The sequence below is a fragment of the Rhynchophorus ferrugineus genome, unplaced genomic scaffold (assembly GCF_030347505.1).
Source record: "Rhynchophorus ferrugineus isolate W39M unplaced genomic scaffold, kcgeb_rfMv2 rfM9, whole genome shotgun sequence".
NCBI lineage: Eukaryota > Metazoa > Arthropoda > Insecta > Coleoptera > Curculionidae > Rhynchophorus > Rhynchophorus ferrugineus.
This window is the reverse complement of record NW_027472588.1, coordinates 29,556,568-29,579,107: the sequence shown is the minus strand read 5'-3', so window position 1 is coordinate 29,579,107 and position 22,540 is coordinate 29,556,568. Positions and strand designations below refer to the sequence as shown.

Sequence of the window (22,540 nt, the reverse complement as noted above, 5' to 3'; positions counted from 1 at the left end):
AACATAAAATGAAACATCTTAGAATTTTGCAGATAATTCATTATAAAAAACTACAATATCTTCTTCGGAGTACTTTTCATATTCAAAGAATTGTTGTGGCATGACAAATTCTTGTACTGCAATTGATAATAAAATTATATTAGACGAATCACTAGTACTAAAATTACTCAAACTTTCAAACGTATGAATATTACCATGAGTATTGGGAAAGAGAATACATAAAAAATATACTTATGAAAAACATAAATAAATAGGGGGGGGGGAGGAAATAAAATTCGACTGGAAACCCACGTAATACGCACGATAGTTGTACCGCAAACAGATTTGTATCTAAGGTTGCTGAAATTTAGTAAATTGACCGAAAAAAATTAGGCAAGACTTGTTCAACGCAACTATATCAGATTAAAAAAAACATGCATTTATAATAGTATAATATATCATTCTCAGTGACATAAAGGACACTTGTATTATTTGTACAGTTTGATATTTTTGAAATGTATATATAAGATTTGCTTCAATTTGAATAATTTTATTTCAATAATCACAATCAGGCATAAACGAAATAATTTAATATGAATTAAAATATTCAAACGAAACTAAACTTGTATGGAGTAAATAATGTAAAATAGTATTACAACTAACTTTTCCTAGCAAATTACTCATTTATATAATTTTGACATTATTTCATAATATCTAAGTATTATTATATTAATGATTTACAATTAATATAAGCCTGATTCAGGCCTAATGATTTCTATTCACTTCTTCTGATACAATATGTTTACATTAATATTTCTGCTCAAAAAACAGTACAATTCTTCATTTATTCCTAAAATACAATCAGAAAGCCAATGGTGAAATGAAACTTTATCAGAATATATTTACCTTTTTTACGATAAAAAATAAAATGTTGAAAGCATTGCGTTTTCTTCTTATACAAATGTTTCTCTTATTGTCCACTAATAACTTATGATTGTAGTTAATTGCAAACAACTAAACAAATGCATCATTAATTTACAGAATATTTTCGAGCTTATATTTCGGCATCTTTCTGGAGAACTGGAAATATTTCTTCTTTATTTGCTGACAGCCTTTATCTAATACTACATCCTATCATCTACAATAGCAATACATATACTGCAATATAAATATAATGCGATATAAAGAAATAAGGCATTTAAAACCTCTCTCTAGCAATATTATTTCATATGATATTCTAGACTTTCTTATGCTGCACTGTATTTCTTTAAAACTATCATCACAGATGCGCTATTACATATACGTCATTCCAGTATTTGTTAGACCTGTGATATATGTTAAATATTCCGGAAACTGAAGCACGAAGGCATTTAAACAGTCTTCAAAGCAGCCCTAACCATTCTCCTCACAATATATGTAAGTACTAATAGTGTTCGTATTCCGTTTATGAAGATATCTGTTGAAATAGCCTTATCATGGCAGAGCTTGAGTTAAATAATAGCTAAATAGTGGTATATCTCGCATAATTATATCGGCCATTAACTTTTTTTATGCATTATTTGTTTTTGTGTCCAAGATAAATATAACTCCATATTTCTAAAATACACACGTGCAAATCGGATAGCATATCTTTAAAACATTTTGGGTTGCTAAAATAAACGTCCAGGAAAAAGTTCGGCTATGAGATTAAAGTTAACGTCAGTTCTATTAGATTTTAAATATTAAATTAAAAAAACTTGACGAAATATTGTTGCATATGTGGTTTGTATACTCAGCTTGTTTAAAAACAAATATATCTTATTCCTCCATGGGAAACTCCTCCAGCATTTCGTCAACTAACTACAGTCTTTTATGACACTAGGTTTCACTAAACACATATCATCTGCAAAAGAGTTACAGTACTCCATTTCTTCTCGTACATAATATATTTTTTGCAAAAAAAATAACGCTAGAGCAATTTTGTTGCAATCAATTGCAAGCTTGTCAATGTTATACGTTGAATGTTCTTATGTTTCTCAATAATGTGCACACTGTTACGTGTGTATTTATCCAGTCTTTCCCGAACCTATGCACACGCACGTTACTTATATTATTCATATAAATTTTCCTAATACCGTCTTCACGAATTTTTTATCTATCTCAATTAGTATCTGTGGTATATTAATTTTGTACAGGTTTTTAGTTTCTTGTTGTTGCAGTTTCTTCTGTTGAGTTATGCTTCTGTAATGTTTTGCGTACAAGGCACTAGGCTACTTTCGAGTAGACGTGCACATACATACTATTTACCAGTTCTCTCGTCGTTACAGCTCAGCACAACTCATTTTCTCTAGTTTTCACGTACAATTTTTAATTACTTCAATTATTGGACAATTTACTTTCTTACATTAAACCTATTATAATAAAAACTATATTTCCGTTTCCGTTCCGTATTCCGTTTAACTTCTGTAGCCCACCCAGTTGTTTAAATAGAACTCGCAAATATTGAGCTGAAGGAGGAGGATTTTCAAATATTAAGAAACTACTGACCAATCCCGAACAAAAATGCATGTGGGTTTCAGTCACTTAAAAACATCAATGTCTCATCATTGTTTTGAAACTTGTTTTGTCAGAAGCGATGACAATCCAAACCTGCCTAATAATATCTCTGCCCAGACACCTTTTCTTTTTCTCTGCATAAACCGTTCTGTTCTTCGATTTGAATAACAAATACCTCACCATTAGCATAACAGATCAATTGCTACAATCTTGTTCAATTGTTCAGGGATATGGATTTATTTTCGAAATGGATTATTAGCATAAAACGGTACCGCGTTACACGTCGACCACCTAATTCGGGCTGTACCTATGCTTGGCACGAAATTTTTTCGGTTTTTATCGTTGTGGATGGTATTTTTCGCTGGCTACGTACCACAACGATTACGAACAATAATGTACGTGCGTGTCTCAGATTTCTTTTATTGTTATCACGTCCGTTCAGTAGCGGAGACCTCACGATGAAAAAAAACTGACGGCAAAAAGTTTAGAGAATAAGAGAACCGAGTCGACAGTCTTTGTTCTCTATCGAAGTGGAGTTAATTTAATTGTTTCCAATTTTATTGGCACTGTACTTCATTTTTATGGCGTAATTTTGAGGAATTATATTTTTATGTGTTTTATTATGATCAAGACCAATACAGATGTAATGTTTCTATTGAAAACATTAACAGAAAATATTAACCGGTCTTATTTACATATAAAAAGCAACAAGCAAATTTTATATTTTCTCATTTTCCTAGGTCCTTAATATTATTAGGTGCTGTATTTATTTTGATCAGCAAATATTTATTGTTGAATATGCGAAATATCAATCTAATCAACTGTTAAACAACCTAACCCAATTATTAAAATCGATACATCGATACAAAAAAAATAGAGTCTCGCATAAAGTGGCATTCTCAACACTTAAACCTATTTTGACTGGAGTTCAACAGTGTAGTGTCTTGAGACCATTCCTGTATCTTCTTTATATCGCTGGTATCCTAACAACAAAAGAAACAATACTTGGAACATTTGCCGACGACACTGTTATCATGACAAAAGATATATTTCTGCCTAAGGCTGTAGCAAAAGTACAAGTAGCAGTCAACAAGATCTACAAATGATCTAAAGACTGGAAAATACAGTTTAATAGTTGCAAATCCGTCCATGTTAGTTTTGTGTTGCGGCAAAATGACAAAAACTTCATTAAATCACATAACGGATGCTCGATTCCTTAAACAAAATAAGCTACATACCTAGGTACATACATACCTCTCTCTCATACATACATATCTCGATGGGGTGGGTTAAACAGGAAAAATCATGTTACACAAAAAGCGGAGCAAATTACATTCAAAGTCAAGCAACTCTACTGGTTGGTCGGAAGATACTCTCAACTTGACCTAAAATCAAAGAGATTGGTTTATCAGTCAATAATAAAGCCAATTTGAACCAATGGGGTGTAAATAGTGGGCTGCACTAAGACATCAAACCAACTCGTAATCCAACGCAACCAAAATTAAATTTCTACGATTAATTACCAATGTTTATCGCTATGTAATCAACAAAGAGCTGCACGATGACCTCGAAATCAAATGGTGATCACGAAGTGATCCAAGATTTCGCCTGAAAACATGATATAAGGTTGCTAAATTACAGCAACCTGGATGTAATACATTTACTGGACAACATTCAGGAAATCAGAAGATTGAAGCGAACCAGACCATACGAACTTATATATTGTATAAGTGTATTCTAGTACTTATTTTAATTTGGGAAATACATACTGATGTATTAATTCCGTACTCGCCTTGCTTGTTTATTAATGAAAGTACAACAGAACAGTAGTGATAAATTAAGAATGTACTAAACATATCTAATATAAGATGTACTTAGCTAAAAAATGGTAATCCGTTCCATTCGCTGTTCTTTTAAAACAACCCTAATTGGAAAAATATTCGAAGAAAATGAATTGCAAAACTTATCACAAAAAAAAACATATCTTAAGATCCCAAAGTACTTTCGGCCATCTTAGCAGTTAATTCATTAACTGTTTACATGCGATGGAATTTACTATAACACGAATAACATTTCTAAACGTTTCAAAATCGCGGTTTCATTGCATGTCAGGCAAACCAGGAAAAGGGTTTCTTCAACAATACCAAGTCATAAGTTAGTCCAGGAGAGTCATTCACATCGACGCCGAAGCAAAATATTCATAGCAATACCTTATGCTGAGCGTATGGTGAACAATAGAATAAACTGAATGATATATTGTGTAAAAACGAGCAACAGACAAGAGTCATACATAACACAACGTCGAACGTTACACAAATTGTAAAAGATAGATACATCGTGAAGCTCAAATGAGAAATTCTGATAGCACCCTGCATCTACATCTGAAGTAACATAACTACTTCAACATAACTGCGGCTAATACACGGTTACGAAATACTGAAGAAGTACATTAGAACATCGTTCTTTCGACACGGTTAAAATTAATTTTAAATCATATATATGGTGTCTTTTTAAATTAAAGAAATTATTAAAATACATACAAACACTTAATAAAACTCATTGAAATAATTCGTTTGTTTAGACCAAACTGTTTAAATTTGCTGTTGTTTTAATATTTTAATTATTAATCAATTAATTGACAAAAATAATTGGTTGTAATGATAAGATTACTGTTGAAGCAAAAAACCTTAGGATGAATCTATTAAGTATTTTTTGAGAAAACAGAAAAAAATATAAAAGATATATAATATATAAAAATATATAAGAATAAAAACAGTTTTTAATGTTCTATGCGCTAATCGTTTTTAATTTTAAGCCTATTAAATCATGAAATTCTAAGCAAAATATATTACTTATTGTTGCAAGACACAATAAACGGAAAGATTTCTTAAAATTAGATTCTTCAAATCGCCATGGCAAAAGAGCATCTAATCTATCTTCTATAATAACATATAAATAATTTATATTCCACCAAATGCTCCACCCAAACTGAAATCACTTTAGATCGATCTAATTTCATGCAGATTATATCGAGTTTGTAGCATGTTTTAACATATTAAATATTGAACAATATAGATGGATAACATAACACTGCCCAACAATAAAAATGTCATTCAAAAATCTCGATAAGATATACGGACTAGCTCTAATTTTAGTTTGTGAAAATTGGTAATTATTGTTATAATCCATATTAGCTACACCAACTTGTAAAGGTTTTGCGTTAGATTTAGTTTTTGTAAGGGAAAACAAAGGAAACCTTTGAAACTCTGAAGAAAATTACACATGAACAACAAAGATGATAGCTGTCATAAATTCAAATAAAACATGTCTCATTTTTTTCCATTTCCATATCTCTCAACGGTTTAGAATGTGTAAATAAACTACAACCAACTAATAAAAAACCAAAGAAAAAATTAAATGTTAACAACAATTACTATTGGCCATTTGTTTTATAACAAATGTAAAAAAATTAGAGTAAATTTGTCAAAATGAAGTAAAAACTAACTTTTTTAGTAAAAGCTTTTATACTTTGTTTTTATGCTTTTTATGCTTTATATGATATGACAATAGTAGCAGTAGTAGAAAATGCAGAGAGTTCAACTCAAAAACTAAATTAAATTAATCAAAATCGACACACATAGATTTCACAAATAAGAGGATCACGCCATAATATGCAATGCAACAAATTAAATTATCCTGGTATGGCCCTGGATGTCAATCTCAGTTGGAAGGAGCATATAAAAAGAAAGGCGACAAACTCAACATCAATAATCATTCAGCTGTGGGGCTGAGCCAGCGTGTCCAATATCCAAGTGATTCAAAGATTACAGGAAAAATTGAGATGGTCATGGGCACAGAAAATTTACAGTTTTCAATCAAAGATCCCAGAAGCACGTCAACATGAAATCGTTCGAACTTATAAATGTGCATAATGTCATTAGACGTCCTAATCGAAAAAAATCATCTGGTGTTGCTATGTAAACACTAAATGATTCAGTGAAAAATATCCTAGTTGTAATTATTTGTTAGTAGCAGGTCAATTGAAAAGTCCCCGGCCTCCCATAGTAAATCACATTTTTTTGGCAAAATTAGTTTTTTTTTATTCAACATAATTCCCTTCAAGAGTGATACACTGATTATAGCGACCTTCCAACTTTTCGATACCATATTTGTAGTACGATTTGTCCTCAGTTTCGGCGATCACCTCTGCATTCGACGAAAATTTGTTCTCATCGAGATTTTTTTTGAGATCTGAGAACAGGAAATAATCGGTGCCAAATCTGGAGAATCCGCTGGGTGAGGAAGCAATTTGATGCCCAATTCATGGATTTTTGCCATCGTTTTCACTGACTTGTGACACGGTGCATTGTCTTGGTGAAGCAGCACTTTCTTTGTCTTCAAATGCGGTCGTTTTTCGGCAATTTCGTCTTTCAAACGGTCCAATAACGCTATGTAATAGTCGCTGTCGATGGTCCTTCCTTTTTCAAGGTAGTCAATGAAAATTATTCCATGCGCATCCCAAAATACAGACGCCATAACCATTCAAAATTATTTTGTGGATTTTTTTCATGTTTTCGTCGGTAACAACCTCTTTTGGGCGTCCACTGCGTTCACCGTCTTCGGTGCTCATTTCACCACGTCTAAACTTAGAATACCAATCTTAGATGGTTGATTTTCCTGAAGCAGTGTCCGGAAACTCGGCATCAAGCCAAATTTTTGCTTCAACTGTTTCCTTCAAAAAGCTGTATTCTATCTGCACGCGAAATTTTTTTTATCCATTTTTTTCACAATTCACAAATTGCTTCACTCAAAATACTATAATTCACAAACTAATGATCCGTCAGCGGACAAATTTATACACGCATCTTTTTAGGGTTGAGGCTAACTAAAAAACATATGGATTCTAGTAGCTCCATCTAAGTCAGTGTCAGGCCGAGGACTTTTCAATTGACCTGTTATATTACTGATATACACAATTCCGCAAATATGGATTAAGGCGTCGAGAGGATTGTTATAGAACTAATGAAAACTGGTAGCTGCTGGCAGAAGACTACCAAGTAGCTCCGGGATGAACTTATTCTCAGAGTGTCTACATTTTTGATGAGATTTTATGTAGGCTTTCAATATTCCTTACATCATTCTTTTGTATTAAGCTTTCAATACTTATGTTCGAACTTTTTTATCAGGAAATCAAGTAGAAACAGGATAATCAATCGTGCAATAAATGTATCATTTTGTTTTTTTCAAAACAACAATTCGAAATTCTATAAAATATCCGAAAACCAGTCGACTATAAAACATCCGAAAACCAGACGAAAAACAAATTGTCGTCCTTAAGAGGTGAAAATACTATAGAAATATGAGGGAAAACGCTAGTTAGAGATGAAAAATAATTTTATATGAAATAAAATATATATTAAAATAAAAGTTTGAAACGACAAAAATATCCCTCAAAATAATTAACAGTCCTTATATTAAAATTCCATTCTACAGGTCAACCCTGCTGGTTTTCAGGCAACGAATTATATCATTATATATCCAGTTATATTAGCCTATTAATGTCATTAATATTTTCAATTCAAACATTAATAACAGGAAACATATTAATTTTTTGCAAACTTATCAAACATATCTAAATAATTTAATTGATCGATACAATCTAGTCTATGGCGTGCCTCCTATTGAAGCCTCTCTACATTGACATGTATAAAAAAATATATAGGTCATTATTATTTCTAACCATCAAAACAACAAAACAGTTGTCTGGCCGAAATCACTCAAGAAGTTGCTTCCTGGGTAAATCGCACGTCTCCGATTTTTATACGTTTCTCGTCAATGGGAATTCAATTATATAGTAACTGTTTTGTACCGTTACACTTTTTTTTTGGTTGATAATAAAAAAAGAACAGTTCATTTTTGATGGCAAACGTTTTAAAACACTATAATTATTTCGGCTACAATCTTATATTTGATGGTCGACTGATGATGCCGCAATTTGCTTTAAGAAAAAAATTGGGAAAGTGACGAGCCTACATTTCGGCTTTGACAATAAGTTCGCAATATTTAGTTAATTTTTTTTTGTCATAGTACGAGGTTAAACTGAAAATTAATGTATATATATTTGTAAAAAATCAACAAAATTATCCTCAGAAATGCACCAAGTGGCGTGCGTAACTGTTAGTTCTTTGAGTAGTACTGAATATCTCCATTGTGTCCTACTATTCAATTGAACTATCATTTAAAAGCTGTTCATGGTCACAATTTTATTGATTTATCTACTGCAAATCGATTGGTAATATTATAAAAATACATAGTTGTTTCAGATAAAAATCAGAAAAACCCTTTCAAGTGTTCGTCAAGGTTCCCAACTAGTCACAGCTTTGTTCAATTTATTTATGACGGACATTCACATGAAGACGATGTGGAAACCGCGCAATACACAGTAGACACAGCTTTCTTCGTTAATGCACGTTTAGTAGATACCGCTAAGAAAAAAATACAGATTATGTAAAAAAAAACAGAAATATAGAGAAATAGAACTAAATACTTCAGTCAAGTGGCTAAAATTTAAGAGGATGAAAATCAACCCCCAGGAAAGCCAAGTCGTTATCTTCCATCGTCATTGAGACATTCGCGCTGACCAGTTGAGAGTGGGAAAACTCCCAAATACATGGAGACATTCTCATGGCCCACCCATATAAATAAGGCAGTTAATAAAGGTTCCGGAGGCGCCTCCGCCCTTCACCCTGTCTGATCTGCAAAAACAGCAAATTATGTCCAATGATCAAAGTTTTGCGTTACAGTTTGTTGATCAGTCCGAAATATTATACGGATCAAACACCTGGTTTGAATTAATCAATTCTGAAGATATGGCGAAACTCCAGGTAGTTCAAAACAAAGTCAAGATGGTTCGAGAATTCCTCAGACATTGGAAAAGTTACTCTGACGTCGCAAAAACCCGAAAAACAATTCCAAAAATGAAATGGAATCAACGTCTCTAAATATGTTTCTTAGCGGTGAACTGATTGTTGCGTCTTAATCGAATAGCTTTTTCTCTTCAAGGATTGAAGAAGATTCTATTGGAAGCATTAAACATAAATTTTGAAATCTTCAAGCTTACAGATCTCAATATCCAGTCCATCATAAGCGTTCGGATGGGTTTGGTTTCAATTTTTATTGTAATAACAGGTCAATTTAAAAGTCCCCGACCTACCATAGTAAAACAAATTTTTTTAGCAAAATTAGCTTTTTTTATTCAGCATAATTCCCTTCAAGGACGATACACTGATTATAGCGACCCTCCAACTTTTCGATACAATTTTTGTAGTACGATTTGTCCTTTGCTTCAAAATAGGCCTCAATTTCGGCAATCATCTCTTCATTCGACGAAAATTTCTTCCCAGTGAGCATACTTTTGGTATCTAAGAAAAGGAAATAGCCACTGGGGGCCAGATCTGGAGAATACGGTGGATGAGGAAGAAAATCGAAGCCCAATTCATGGATTTTTGCCATCGTTTTCACTGACTTGTGACACGGTGCATTGTCTTGGTGAAGTAGAACCTTCTTTTTCTTCAAATTCGGCCGTTTTTCGGCGATTTCTTCCTTCAAACGGTCCAATAACGCTATGTTATAGTCGCTGTTGATGGTCGTTCCTTTTTCAAGGTAGTTAATGAAAATTATTCCATGCGCATCCCAAAATACAGACGCCATAACCTTGCCAGCCGACTATTGCGTTTTCTCACGCTTTGGAGTGGATTCACTGTGGGCAGTCCAATCCGATGACTGTCGATTGGACTTCGGAGTAAAATGATGGAGCCATGTTTCATCCATTGTCACATATCGACGAAAAAACTCGGGTTTATTATACTTTATCATCTTCAAACATTGCTCCGAATCATCAACTCGTCGTTGTTTTTGGTCAAAAGTGAGCTCGTGCGGCACCCACCTTGCACAGAGCTTTCTCATACCCAAATATTCGTGAATAATATGATGTACACGTTCAGTTGATATCTTTAGAGTGTCTGCTATTTCATTTAATTTCAATTTACGGTCATTCATCAAATCATTTTTTGAATTTTTTAAATGTTTTCGTCGGTAAAAACCTCCTTTGGACGCCCACTGCGTTCACCGTCTTCGATGCTCATTTCACCACGTCTTAACTTAGCATCCCAATCCTTGATGGTTAATTTTCCTGGGGCAATGTCCCGAAACTTGGCATCAAGCCAAGTTTTTCCTTCAACTTTATTTTTTCCCTTCAAAAAGCATTATTAGCAAGCTTTTTATCCATTTTTTTTCACAAAAACAAAAGTTGCTTCACTCAAAATGTTATATTTCCTAAACAAACGATCCAACAGGTGTCAAATTTATACACGTATCTTTTGAAGATTATGACTAACTAAAAAACATATGGATTTAATTCTAGTAGCGCCACCTATGTGTCAAGCCGGGGACTTTTTAATTGACCCGTTATTTTTCTTGTTTTTGAAGAACACCATATTAGAGAAGACCATATTATCTTGCAACTTGGTCGATTTGGCTTATTATTGGCACTTTTTTCTCTTATATTCCTAATTTAAGTACTTGACTTACTGCATTTACTCTAATCGGATGTTGATATTTAAAATAGCAAGTAACCTATAAATTTCCAATAGTCTTCTATGGTACTTTCTTCATTTATTATTTATATCTTAAAACCCGGTGTTACCTCTAGGATCCACAAATAACTATTTCAGTAGAGTAATTGCGGTATTTTACTGCACTTGGCTTCGTTACAAGTTGCGGTTTCAATAGTAAAAAATAGAAAAAAAATTATTGAATAAAAAAACAATGTCATTCTCCTCTAAAATAACTATAACTCGAATGTAAATATATCTAAAACTGAACTATATAGGAAAATATTGAAATAATGTTAATTGTTGGCAGTTAGGCGATAAAGAGAAATTCATAAAAAACATCATGATACTGCTATTTTAGATCACGGTAGTATATGTGTGAAAACAAAACACTTAAGGAATGTGTTAATAATCAACTTTAATTAGTTTTGATGTTTGTCGTTTATCTAGAAATAAAAATTCACAAAACCAATTATTTCAAAGTAATAACGTTAATAACCATGAAACTAAAGGCTGAATGTCATCAAGGAAACAACAGAAAACGTTCATTCCTCCATTACCAAATAGACCGAGCGTTTTTAACCTATTTGATTTGCTTTTGTGTCTAAAAATTTTTCAAAATTATTTTTTTATTCTTTTATAAAGAATATTTTTAAAAAAATTTAAGACAATTCATAAAAAATATTAAACATTTGTTATTTAATATTTTATCTTTAACAATAGCATAATAAAAACTTCACTTAAATAAAATGATTGACTTCATTAAATTAAGCTTAATTTGCTTAGATGCTACATGAGCTAACAATGAAAAAAATATTCTGGTGTGACTTTAAAATTAAACTATTTTAAATTAAAATAATTATTTTCAATTTTCATTTTTTTTTATTGAAAAACCATTAAAATTACTCTGAAACACACTTTTCATCACTATGAATGAGACGTGGGTATTATCATTATATTTTTTCGGTATAACCTCGAAACCGGTAAAAGGTATATTGTTATTGTAACATTTTCGATCAATTGGCAGCAAAAACTAGAGTAAAAAGGTCCGCTTTAGGGAAAAACGTTCATATTCTTTCAAGATAAAGCACCTTCTCATTCTGGTCAAAAAAATTGCCAAAGGTCAAAGTTAATTAATGTATGAATCATCAAGATCCAAATAGTTCTCTTAAATTAGCTAGATAGAAGATACACCATACAATATAGTACAATTTTACTGCGTCCGTGTAAATAATGCAAGATGCATTATTGATCAGTTTTGCGAAACCCCTTATAACCAAAACCAGCGCTAAGCTGCAAAAGTGGTGCAAGGATCATAACACCTGGACACTTGTTTGAAATAATATGATATGGTCCGAAGAATCATCATTTACATTGTTCCCTACAAATAGCCGGGTTTATGTATGCAGAATTCCAAAAGAAGCTTGCGATCAGTTAAGAGTTTAGTGTCAATGTCATGGCATTCAGCTGATCCTCTCCATCACATCACTGCCCGAATTACTGCAAATGAATATCTAGACATCCTCAATGATGAAATCATTACGATGACAGTACAATCGCCAAACCTCAACACAGTGGGACATTAAAAGAGTGAGGATTTGATTTCCATCTTCGACATGACTGTAGCAATTGGCGGATGTTTTGGTATAATAAAAAGATAGCATTCAAGAATTATAGCGGTTTTAAAAGCAAAAGTGGCTGAACATGTTATTAATTAATAAGTTTTGTATATATGTCATGTTATTCTGTTCTTATAGTTGTAGTTTAAAATATTTTGTGAACACCAATGGAATAATATTATTGTAGTTAAGCGAAATTCTGCTGAGAAATACAATTATTTATACAACTATATCTACCTAAATTTTCATGAATTTATTTACTCGACGTAATATTTTTATTGTTATTTTTGCAGTTTAATCAGTGAAAATGGATAAGGTCATCAAGGAAGGCACCTTACGACTACAAATCAACGAATCTACTTGCGATATTATCTTGAGCTGTAACGGACACCGCTTGTTGGCCCATAAGCTGATACTGTCAATTGCCAGTCCTGTTTTCAAGGTAAGGTATAAAACATATTTTCAACCTCTGCTAGTTATATAATACCATAATGATGAAATTACCTCGATATAACAAGTCAATTGAAAAGTCCCCGGCCTACCATAGTAAAACAAATTTTTTTGCCAAAATTAGGTTTTTTTTATTCAACATAATTCCCTTCAAGGGTGATATACTGATTATAGCGACCCTCCAACTTTTCGATGCCATTTTTGTAGTACGATTTGTCCTTTGCTTCAAAATTGCCCTCAGTGTCGGCGATCACCTCTTCATTCGACGAAAATTTCCCCCCTTTTCTTTTGAGATCTGAGAACAGGAAATAGTCGCTGAGAGCCAGATCTGGAGAATACGGTGGATGGATGGATTTTTGCCATCATTTTCACTGACTTGTGATATGGTACACTGTCTTGGTGTAACAGCACTTTCTTTTTCTTCAAATTCGGCCGTTTTTCGGCGATTTCTTCCTTCAAACGGTCCAAGAACGCTGTGTAATAGTCGCTGTTGATAGTTCTTCCTTTTTCAAGGTGGTCAATGAAACTTATTCCATGCGCATCCCAAAATGCAGACGCCGTAACCTTGCCAGCCGACGCTTTTTTTCGCTTTCCCACGCTATGGAGCGGGTTCATCGTGTGCAATCCACTCGGATAATTGTCGATTGGACTTCGGAGTGAAATGATTGAGCCATGTTTCATCGATTGTCACATATCGATGCAAAATCTCGGGTTTATTACGCTTGATCATCTTCAAACACCGCTCGGAATCATCAACTCGTCGTCCATTTTTTTCATAATAACAAAAATTGCTTCACTCAAAATGCTTTAATTCACAAACTAATGATCCGACAGCTGTCAAATTTATACACGCAACTTTTGAGGGTTAGGGCTAACTAAAAAAACATATGGATTTCATTCTAGTAGCGCCATCTATGTGTCAGACCGGGGACTTTTCAATTGACCTGTTATACAGTTCTCACGTTTTAAAAATAACAGCTTTATAGGAAAAGTGATAAAGTGGTAAGATCGACAGATGGCCTGCATAACATGTAGAGGCGAATATTAAAATCAATCCACATACGCAACATCCCTAGTCTGGAGTACTTATCCCTTATAAAAGCCTTCAGGATTATTCAGTTCAGTAAATATATTTCTTCGATAATGTGAATTTTATGGTAATGTTAATTTGTTAACTCTTAACTTAACATATTCGAAGATGAGAGAAATACGTTTATATCTCAACAATATGATACATAATAAAATTTAAAACCTATTAACAACAGTTTACTATGAACATATTTGCATAAGCATGTGATAAATGCGATATAATATAAATTGCGCCATCTGTTGTAAATAATCCCACATTATTTCAAACTATATGCTATTTATATCGATTAATACAGACAAGTTAGGTCGACTAAAATGACAAATGTTTATTCATATTTTTATAGTTCATAGAAAATAAGATTTTGATAAGACAAATAAATAAATAAAAAAGAAATAAAGAAGTTCACCGTAGATTCTCTATTAATTTTAATTATCCACATGTGTTGTAAATTTTAAGCGTTTAGGATATCACAGTAGAAATTAAATCGATACAACTTAATAATATTTTTATTATATTCTAAAAATACATTATTTCTGTAGATCATATATTCTGGGTGTTTAATTATGAATACTAAAGTTTATAAGAAGTGTTCGATGACCCAATGAGATTCAACGTTCAACAACTATTATACAAAACAGTTTGTTGTCCACCACAAACAAGACAATGCAAATAAAAGGGCTCAAACAAAATTCTATAATATATTTGCAGCAATCTTATTGTATAACCGAGTCATAGCGTTTGACTTAAGCGTCTAGCTTTGAACGGATCCCGAATAGATCTAACTCTTACTGAACACAGATTTCGGTGGCACTTAAGATGAACGTAGCTAAAACTCCAATAAAATTAAAAGTTTGTAGAGTACACATAAGGAAAAAGAAAGGAATTAAAAAATCAATATGTAATATTTATGTAATGTTTAAATATTAATTATTGAACAATTACTTTTTAAAATAAATTTTACGAGCTTATAAATTACCGTTTTGTTGATTAAATATATTTCGATCTTTCGAACTTACTAAACAAACATTTTGAACAGAAGACTAATGATAATTTAGAGTTGTCTGCCTTTGTGAATCATTGTTTCATTTCTAGCTATTGTTTAGAGAAACTAAAAACTAACATTTAATATTTGGAATTAAAGAAAATGTCTATAGTCGCAGATAAAAACGTCTAAAAACGTAGGTTTTATTGAGGTATACCTGTAAAACGTAATTGTCCAAGTTCACAAACACTACCACATGTATCAGATTATATAGGAACTATGTAATTAGTTTTCATTGGTCTTGTTTTATTTATTGATTTTAATTTAACTAGCACATGACACACATATTACAACTAGTTATTACAACTAACTAGTAATTTTTCGTTCATATTGTTCTTAAAGTTCAGATCAAAGATTTCAGTCCTAAATTTAATTAACTCAATAATTATTAATAATTTAATTAATTAATTAATTTGATGGATCTACTTCCACTAGTGCAATCCACGTAGTTCTAAAACAAGGTTTCCTCACATAATTTAAATATATTATTTCAAAGAGTTTTTGTCTGATCTAGGTGAGTTGTCACTGAGAAGTTGTGGTACTTCGACGACTTTGATTTGTATGTGCAGTCTTTGTTAATGTCCTCATTTCTAATACATGCCATGGGGCGTTAACGATGCTGCGATGAACTCTGTTTGGGTAATTTTGCATCAGGTTAACATAAAATATATTTGTGCAACCTTTTAACTAAACATCGTAGGTCCACACTAGCTTCAAAATTTATTCATATAATAACAATTTGTGAAGTGTTAATTCGGATCAATGTCCGACCACAGTTTTTTTAGCTTCATACATTTTATTTATTAAATAAATTGTCAATCTCGCCCTAAACATAAAAATAAATATATTTATAGACATATGTAAGTTTCGACAATGATATAACTGTAGTAGTTTTACAATGTGTATAATAACAAGTTTTATTGATCGCCGGATATTGTAATTATTTTATTATTAACCCTTACATTACTGTGTTGATGTTATTGCAAAACTATTAGACATTACTTGATTTGAGGTACTTCTGACCCTGATTATTAAAAGAAGAAAACATTATGGAGTGAATAGATTTTTTTATTAAACATCTGTAAATGACCTGAATATTAAATGAATGAAAGCATCTTAAACTTAAGGATCATTATCAGTCTTTCCCGTCACAAGCACAGCCCTCGTTCATATTTTATTATTAATCTTATTTTACAAACTTGATGATTGACGTCTTTGGCACTCCAACTATGTTCTATAACATTCATTAATAACCGCATCCGTAGTACTACACAAACGGTATTTCTTGTAAATATATTATATACTGCTATAAAAAGCAATAAAACCACTACCGCAACTGCATTCTTTGTTAAAAAATGAAAACTAATTATAATAATGTGCATCTGCTTCTGCGTTCAAGTTTATGTCTTTATTTGTAAAGGCATTATGTTCCACAAAAACCGGTTATAACTCGCGAGGCAACTATTTAGAATAAAAAATGACAATCCGTTTTAAGTAATAACTTTTTGCAAATAACGGCACATTTTTTGTTAATACTTTAATGAAATATTACGGCATAACAAGTATGATCTGATAAAATACGATTAAATAATACAATTGGTTTTGGCCAATTTGGATGGAACCTGCTATATTATTTTGGCAGCGTCTGTTTAACCTATTTTTTATCAGTTTATCGGTATTAGTTCTGATTGGAAAATCATATACAGATAAAGCTAAAATCATAAGTCATATATAGAAGGACATAATTTCCACTGAATAGCAACATTTCCACAAAAAGTTAGTTTTTGAAATAGAATTTGGGGTCAGTGAAGTCGTCGGTCGGTACGTTTTCATAAACGATATTGGTGGAGCTACTCCCTTCAACGACAGGAAATACCGGGCGATGGTAACCAATATCTTCCAGTAATGCGACGACAGACATTCTGTATGAGAATTTGAGTAAATGATTATCGCTCTCAGAAGAGATGTAAATTGGCCACTAATATTATGCAAAACAAAAATGTCCTCCTCTTTAACATTATTATATATAGTAACAGCTAACCCGGAGGGCTTTGTACCGCCTAAGAGGCAATAAATGTCGTATTTAAAAGGTAATTATAATTAGAGCTAATATATTACAAACTTAATTTAATATTTTAATAATATAATAAAATGATTACAAAAAATTTAATAAAGTTCTATAATTTACTACGATAATATGTTATGTATAGAGACGTTAAATATAATTAAAAACGCACAAATCAAGTTACTAGCTTTACTGAAGCTACGTATTTTACTGTATGGGTTGCACTCAGGTTGGTTCTCTGCAGTGATGTGATCTATGACATTTTTCCTTTTGTCATCAGGTGCAAGAACTAATAAAGTGGATGGTTTTCCGACACATTTGATCACGTTCTATCAACCATAAGGAAAACATTCATTTTCTAGATCCAGCTCACAAACATTCCAGAATTGGATTTGTGATTTGTTAATCGTCATGGTAAATATAACACGAAACGGAAGTTGAATTCAGTTACACTCAAAGGACATATCGGTCGGGATTATCGGAATCCTGGAAATGAGAAGATCATATTAAAATCATTAAAATCGGTCCAACCGTTACTGAGTTATAAATGGTGTAACTAACCAAACTATTTTATTTTAATATTTAGTCGGGACTGTCTATCAACCATTTAATAATGTAAGCGACATCTTTATAACGTAAAGACATCACATGTAGGAATACATTATCAGGCACTAATATCTACTTATTAATGACGCTATATAACATTTTTACATACATTATACATCTTTTAAATAATAAAATAATTTCATTAATTCCATACGCACACTATAAAATAATGGTTAACTTTTAATAATAAATTAGATATGGTATTTAGTTTTAAACTTTTTTTTCTAGTAGCTTTTTCAAAGATGCGTCATGATTTGGTTTACCTGTAATAATTTTTTGAGTCCCGTTTTTTAATATCCACGTTAATTATCTTTGATCCACATTTTTCAATATCAATTATATGTTGCTCCTAATATAAAGATTAATATGAGCTGTATTAAATTAAACCAGAGATATAATCTTAATGTTGAAACGATATATAGGATAGTAAAATTCATCTATAGTATAAAAATCTAAATTTAAATTGTAAAACGTTGCTTGATATTACACAGGCGTAATGACATAAGGAGTATAATAAAATACAGTTAACAAAAAGTGGAGCAAGTCTAATTGTAATAGCCATCGTCATTTTATGTATTCATGTATTCACAATAAAATATTAATAAAGGCATAATAAGATATACATGATAAGATTTAAATACAACATAATATCAAATATAATGAGTTGGGAAAAAGTAATTTATGTTTTTCGAAAACGAATTAATCACATAAATTTTAAACATCAGTCAATGACATTAGTAGTAAGCCGTAATTACCTCCCTGTAAAATTAAACCAAGTCGGTTTCACAAAAGTTTTAAATATAATTGTCTACTTCCCTCAAAATAAAAATGGATAGTAAGTTTATTATAGACAGAGTACGCCCCAAATATGTGCCTATGTGTATTCCTTTGGTTGCGTGTTCAGGAAGGAGTTGTTATATTATGACAGTTTCCTTTGGTTTGAACTTCTATTTCTACGCCTTCTTATACTTTCGACTTCCATCTATGTGTCTTGTCTTTCCAGATCAAATGAGCAATAATGACAAATTACAGTTAATAGATTAAAAAATATTTTTTCACATCAGATAAATTTAACAAAATAATTTTCTTTAATATAACATTTACTTAAACTTCACTACTAGATACATTTAGAATATACACTTAATTATAAATAATGACCATTTTTCTTTTAAACCGACTTCAAAAAAAATTTATGTTCTATGTTCAGTTGGATATTCTCAAGTTCAGTCAATTCTAGGCCGATTATCAAAATTATTTTTTTATTCGAAAGAGTGCACTTCCGAGGTGGTCTCATTGGAAACAAGTTAGGATCTGTTGGGGGAAGAGGGGGAAATCGAGGGAAATCCTCAAATTTCAAAGGAACGCACAATGTGTAAATCACATATTTTTTATCTAAAATAATCAGATATTGTAAAATATTACTGCTGCATATCATATGAGACGTCGTAGAAATATTGCAGGCAACTGTTTATATGGTGTAATGGTTAAAACGTTGAGCTCGCACGCAGAGGTCGATGAGTTAATTCCGAACAGGTCAGCAGCTTTTTTTGTTCTAGTTTGATTGGAACATTTGCCAAATCACCTAGACTAGATAGCGGCACCCGGGGCCTGAAGCGTTCCTATTTTTTCAATCATTGTTTCTTTACTCCTATTTTTCCTCATGCGGGCTGTACTTTTACTTGAGCTATCTATTGTAATACTTAATAAAATAACTGCGTAATTTATTGAGTAAATCTATAACACTAAAAAGAGAAGAATAAAATATTTTTAACAAAAAAAAACAGTTTTAATATAATATATATACATAATAATCGTTGGAATAACTAAATAAAAATAAACAAAATCTAATAAGTTAATCTGCTACACGTATTTATATTCTACAATATACACACAATTTAGCTGAATACCTACCTAATCCTATTTATCTATTTACAATATTATTCTAAGTACTACCAACTGACACTTTGAAGTGGGTACATATTTTATTTTAAGACTTTTTTTTGTATTAAAAATATAAGTTTGATTATTTTTTCTACTTTTTAGTGAGTTCTTTATTATTTTTATATAATATTTTTATATATTGATCAATTAGCAAGCAAGACAGTGCGAGATAAGTACATCAATGTGTAGTGTATTGCCTAAATTAAAATTAAATTAAACTTAATCTAGTATTATTTTTTATTACTAAATAATATCTCAGTGATATTACAAAAAATTATAAACTGAATAAGAATTGTTCATGAGTAATATCATGCAGTGACAAATTACTAAAAAACTAAATATTTTCGCATTAAGCTGAAGAGATTTAATTTCAATCAAATTGATTGTTAGTCTTCTTAGTATTAATGTTTCCTTTTATTTCCATTGCAATTTATTTTGGAATAGTATGTCTAATATTTACATCCTTTATAATATGGCAAGTTTCTTAGAGTTAAAAGTAGTTTTACCCTCATTTAAGTCATTAGAAAGTTATTTCTAGGTATTAACAGAGAGGAATATCTTAAGGTAAATAGGCTAGCACTTTGTATATTACTTTTTGTCCATATAACACTCAAGACGTTTAATGGGTGTATTCTGTTATATTGATTTATTTAAATATTCATTTGATTTCCAAATCGATTTATTTAAAAATCCAAATTTCCTATCAGATAGTTCAAAATATAATTATTTTTAATTCTTCGGATCTCCACCTTTTAATATATATACATGACATTGTTTAATCTAGTTTGAAGTCCTAGGAATTTAGTTTGATGCCATAATCTTCTGAGTTTCTTCTTTTCGGTAATTTCTCTACGATCATTACTACCGTTAGTCCACAAGAGAATACTAGGAGTATTATGTCAAATAGTAATATATATACACAAGTTCGTGTGATTTAATTCGCTTCATGTTTTACGATAAAATATTGGATAACTTCGTAGATCCATTTGATTTCGAAGTCATCATGCAGCATTTTAGATTAGCGATAAGTATTGGTAACTAATAGAAGAACGTTGTATTACCAACATTGGAATATTAGTTAGTTTCTGATTTAGTGTAACCTCATATCGACACCCCATTGTCAAAACTTATTTATGATAATATTATATGTAACAGTTAAAAATTCCTCGTACAACTGCGGTTGTTATATTTATTATTAATTTTCTAGCAAGTTATAAATATTCTAATTAAATTTCTACTTTTAATTATAATCTAAAATCCAAACTATTTAATATATGAAATCAAATATTCGCGTAAAAAAGAACAAAATGAACAAGTATAAAAGGGGGACACCATCCACCCCTCGATTCTACGACACACTTTCTAAAACCATATCACTAGATAACACACGTTGCTATTATAAATAAATCATTTCTCTCAGTCGGTAAAAAATAAACACTACATATAACTTACATAAGTCGATCGGTAAGGGAATATAGCCTGTGCCTCAGCTAATTGATGTGGTGAATGTTGTTACATAAACAAGGTGGAGATTTGGTTGTTAAAATTAAATGCCTGGGACTGAACAACTTTCGGTTTGGATAAATAGGACAGCATTATCGTTTAAATCTTTAACGAAGTAGAATAAGTATATAAATTGTAAAAAATATATCATCAATGTTTTACATATGTGCCTGAATTTGGTCAACAAGTAATTTCGCTAACGATGATTGATATTTATGGCTACAAATGCCAGAAAGAAAGTTAATAATCATTAATTTATAGAGAAGTTGTTAATAAATGAATATCAAATTTAAATAACCTGAACTTTAAAGATCTTCTATCAGATGTAGTTTGTTCAGTATCAGTTATATCAACTATAATTCCCAACAACATAATTGATACATTGCAACACGTCATTAAATTATTGTCCGTTTTACATTTTTAACTTATTTTTAAGAAATTTTAATTAATCTTTACCACTTGAATCATTAATGCATATAATCCGTAGCTATAAAATTGTAATGCCATAAATTTTTAAATTAATGTTGAAAAATTCTAATCAATATTTAAAATAAAGTAATCCGAAAATAATAAAAAGTATTATAGACCCAGTCGGATAGAAGTAAAAAATCTCAATTTTTATGCATAAAGACCTTAGTATGAGTAAAACATAAAAGAACGTATATTTGTATATCTACCAATAAGGGAGATGCCTTTAATTAAAGGAGATTGTGCTTGATTTATTAACGATAGAAACATTTCGGAAAAATAATTTCAGAGTTTCCAAAATATAATAAAGCTAGAAAATCGATTTAAGAAATGTAACCGGTTTTTTTTTCTTGGGTTTATTTCGTTGAATATATCAGTACTGTGGACGATAAATATGGTGATACAAGATTTTCAATTAGACCAAGATATATCAAAAATTAAAAAAAAATCGAAAAAGCTGAAGTGACATATATTACATATTACTGGTGAATACTTACAAAAGAATGATAAATAATGAATAAAAAATATATGTAATAAATTTTGCCTTAGATCATTTTCCAAGCACCAAGCATTTTGATTGCACATTGTAGAAATAATCTCCTTATATTAATACTTTATACCTTATATGGA

At 31.1% G+C, this 22,540-nt stretch overlaps 1 protein-coding gene across 1 annotated transcript in view; it reads left to right on the top strand.

Annotated features, from left to right (window-relative positions):
• LOC143202626 (uncharacterized) overlaps nucleotides 1-22,540 on the top strand; it is a 100,551-nt gene that overhangs the window by 45,254 nt on the left and 32,757 nt on the right. The window contains exon 2 of the mRNA XM_076414281.1: nucleotides 13,039-13,187. Coding sequence (XP_076270396.1) covers nucleotides 13,053-13,187 — 135 coding nt within the window. The 5' untranslated portion in view covers nucleotides 13,039-13,052. The remainder of the gene's footprint in view (nucleotides 1-13,038; nucleotides 13,188-22,540) is intronic.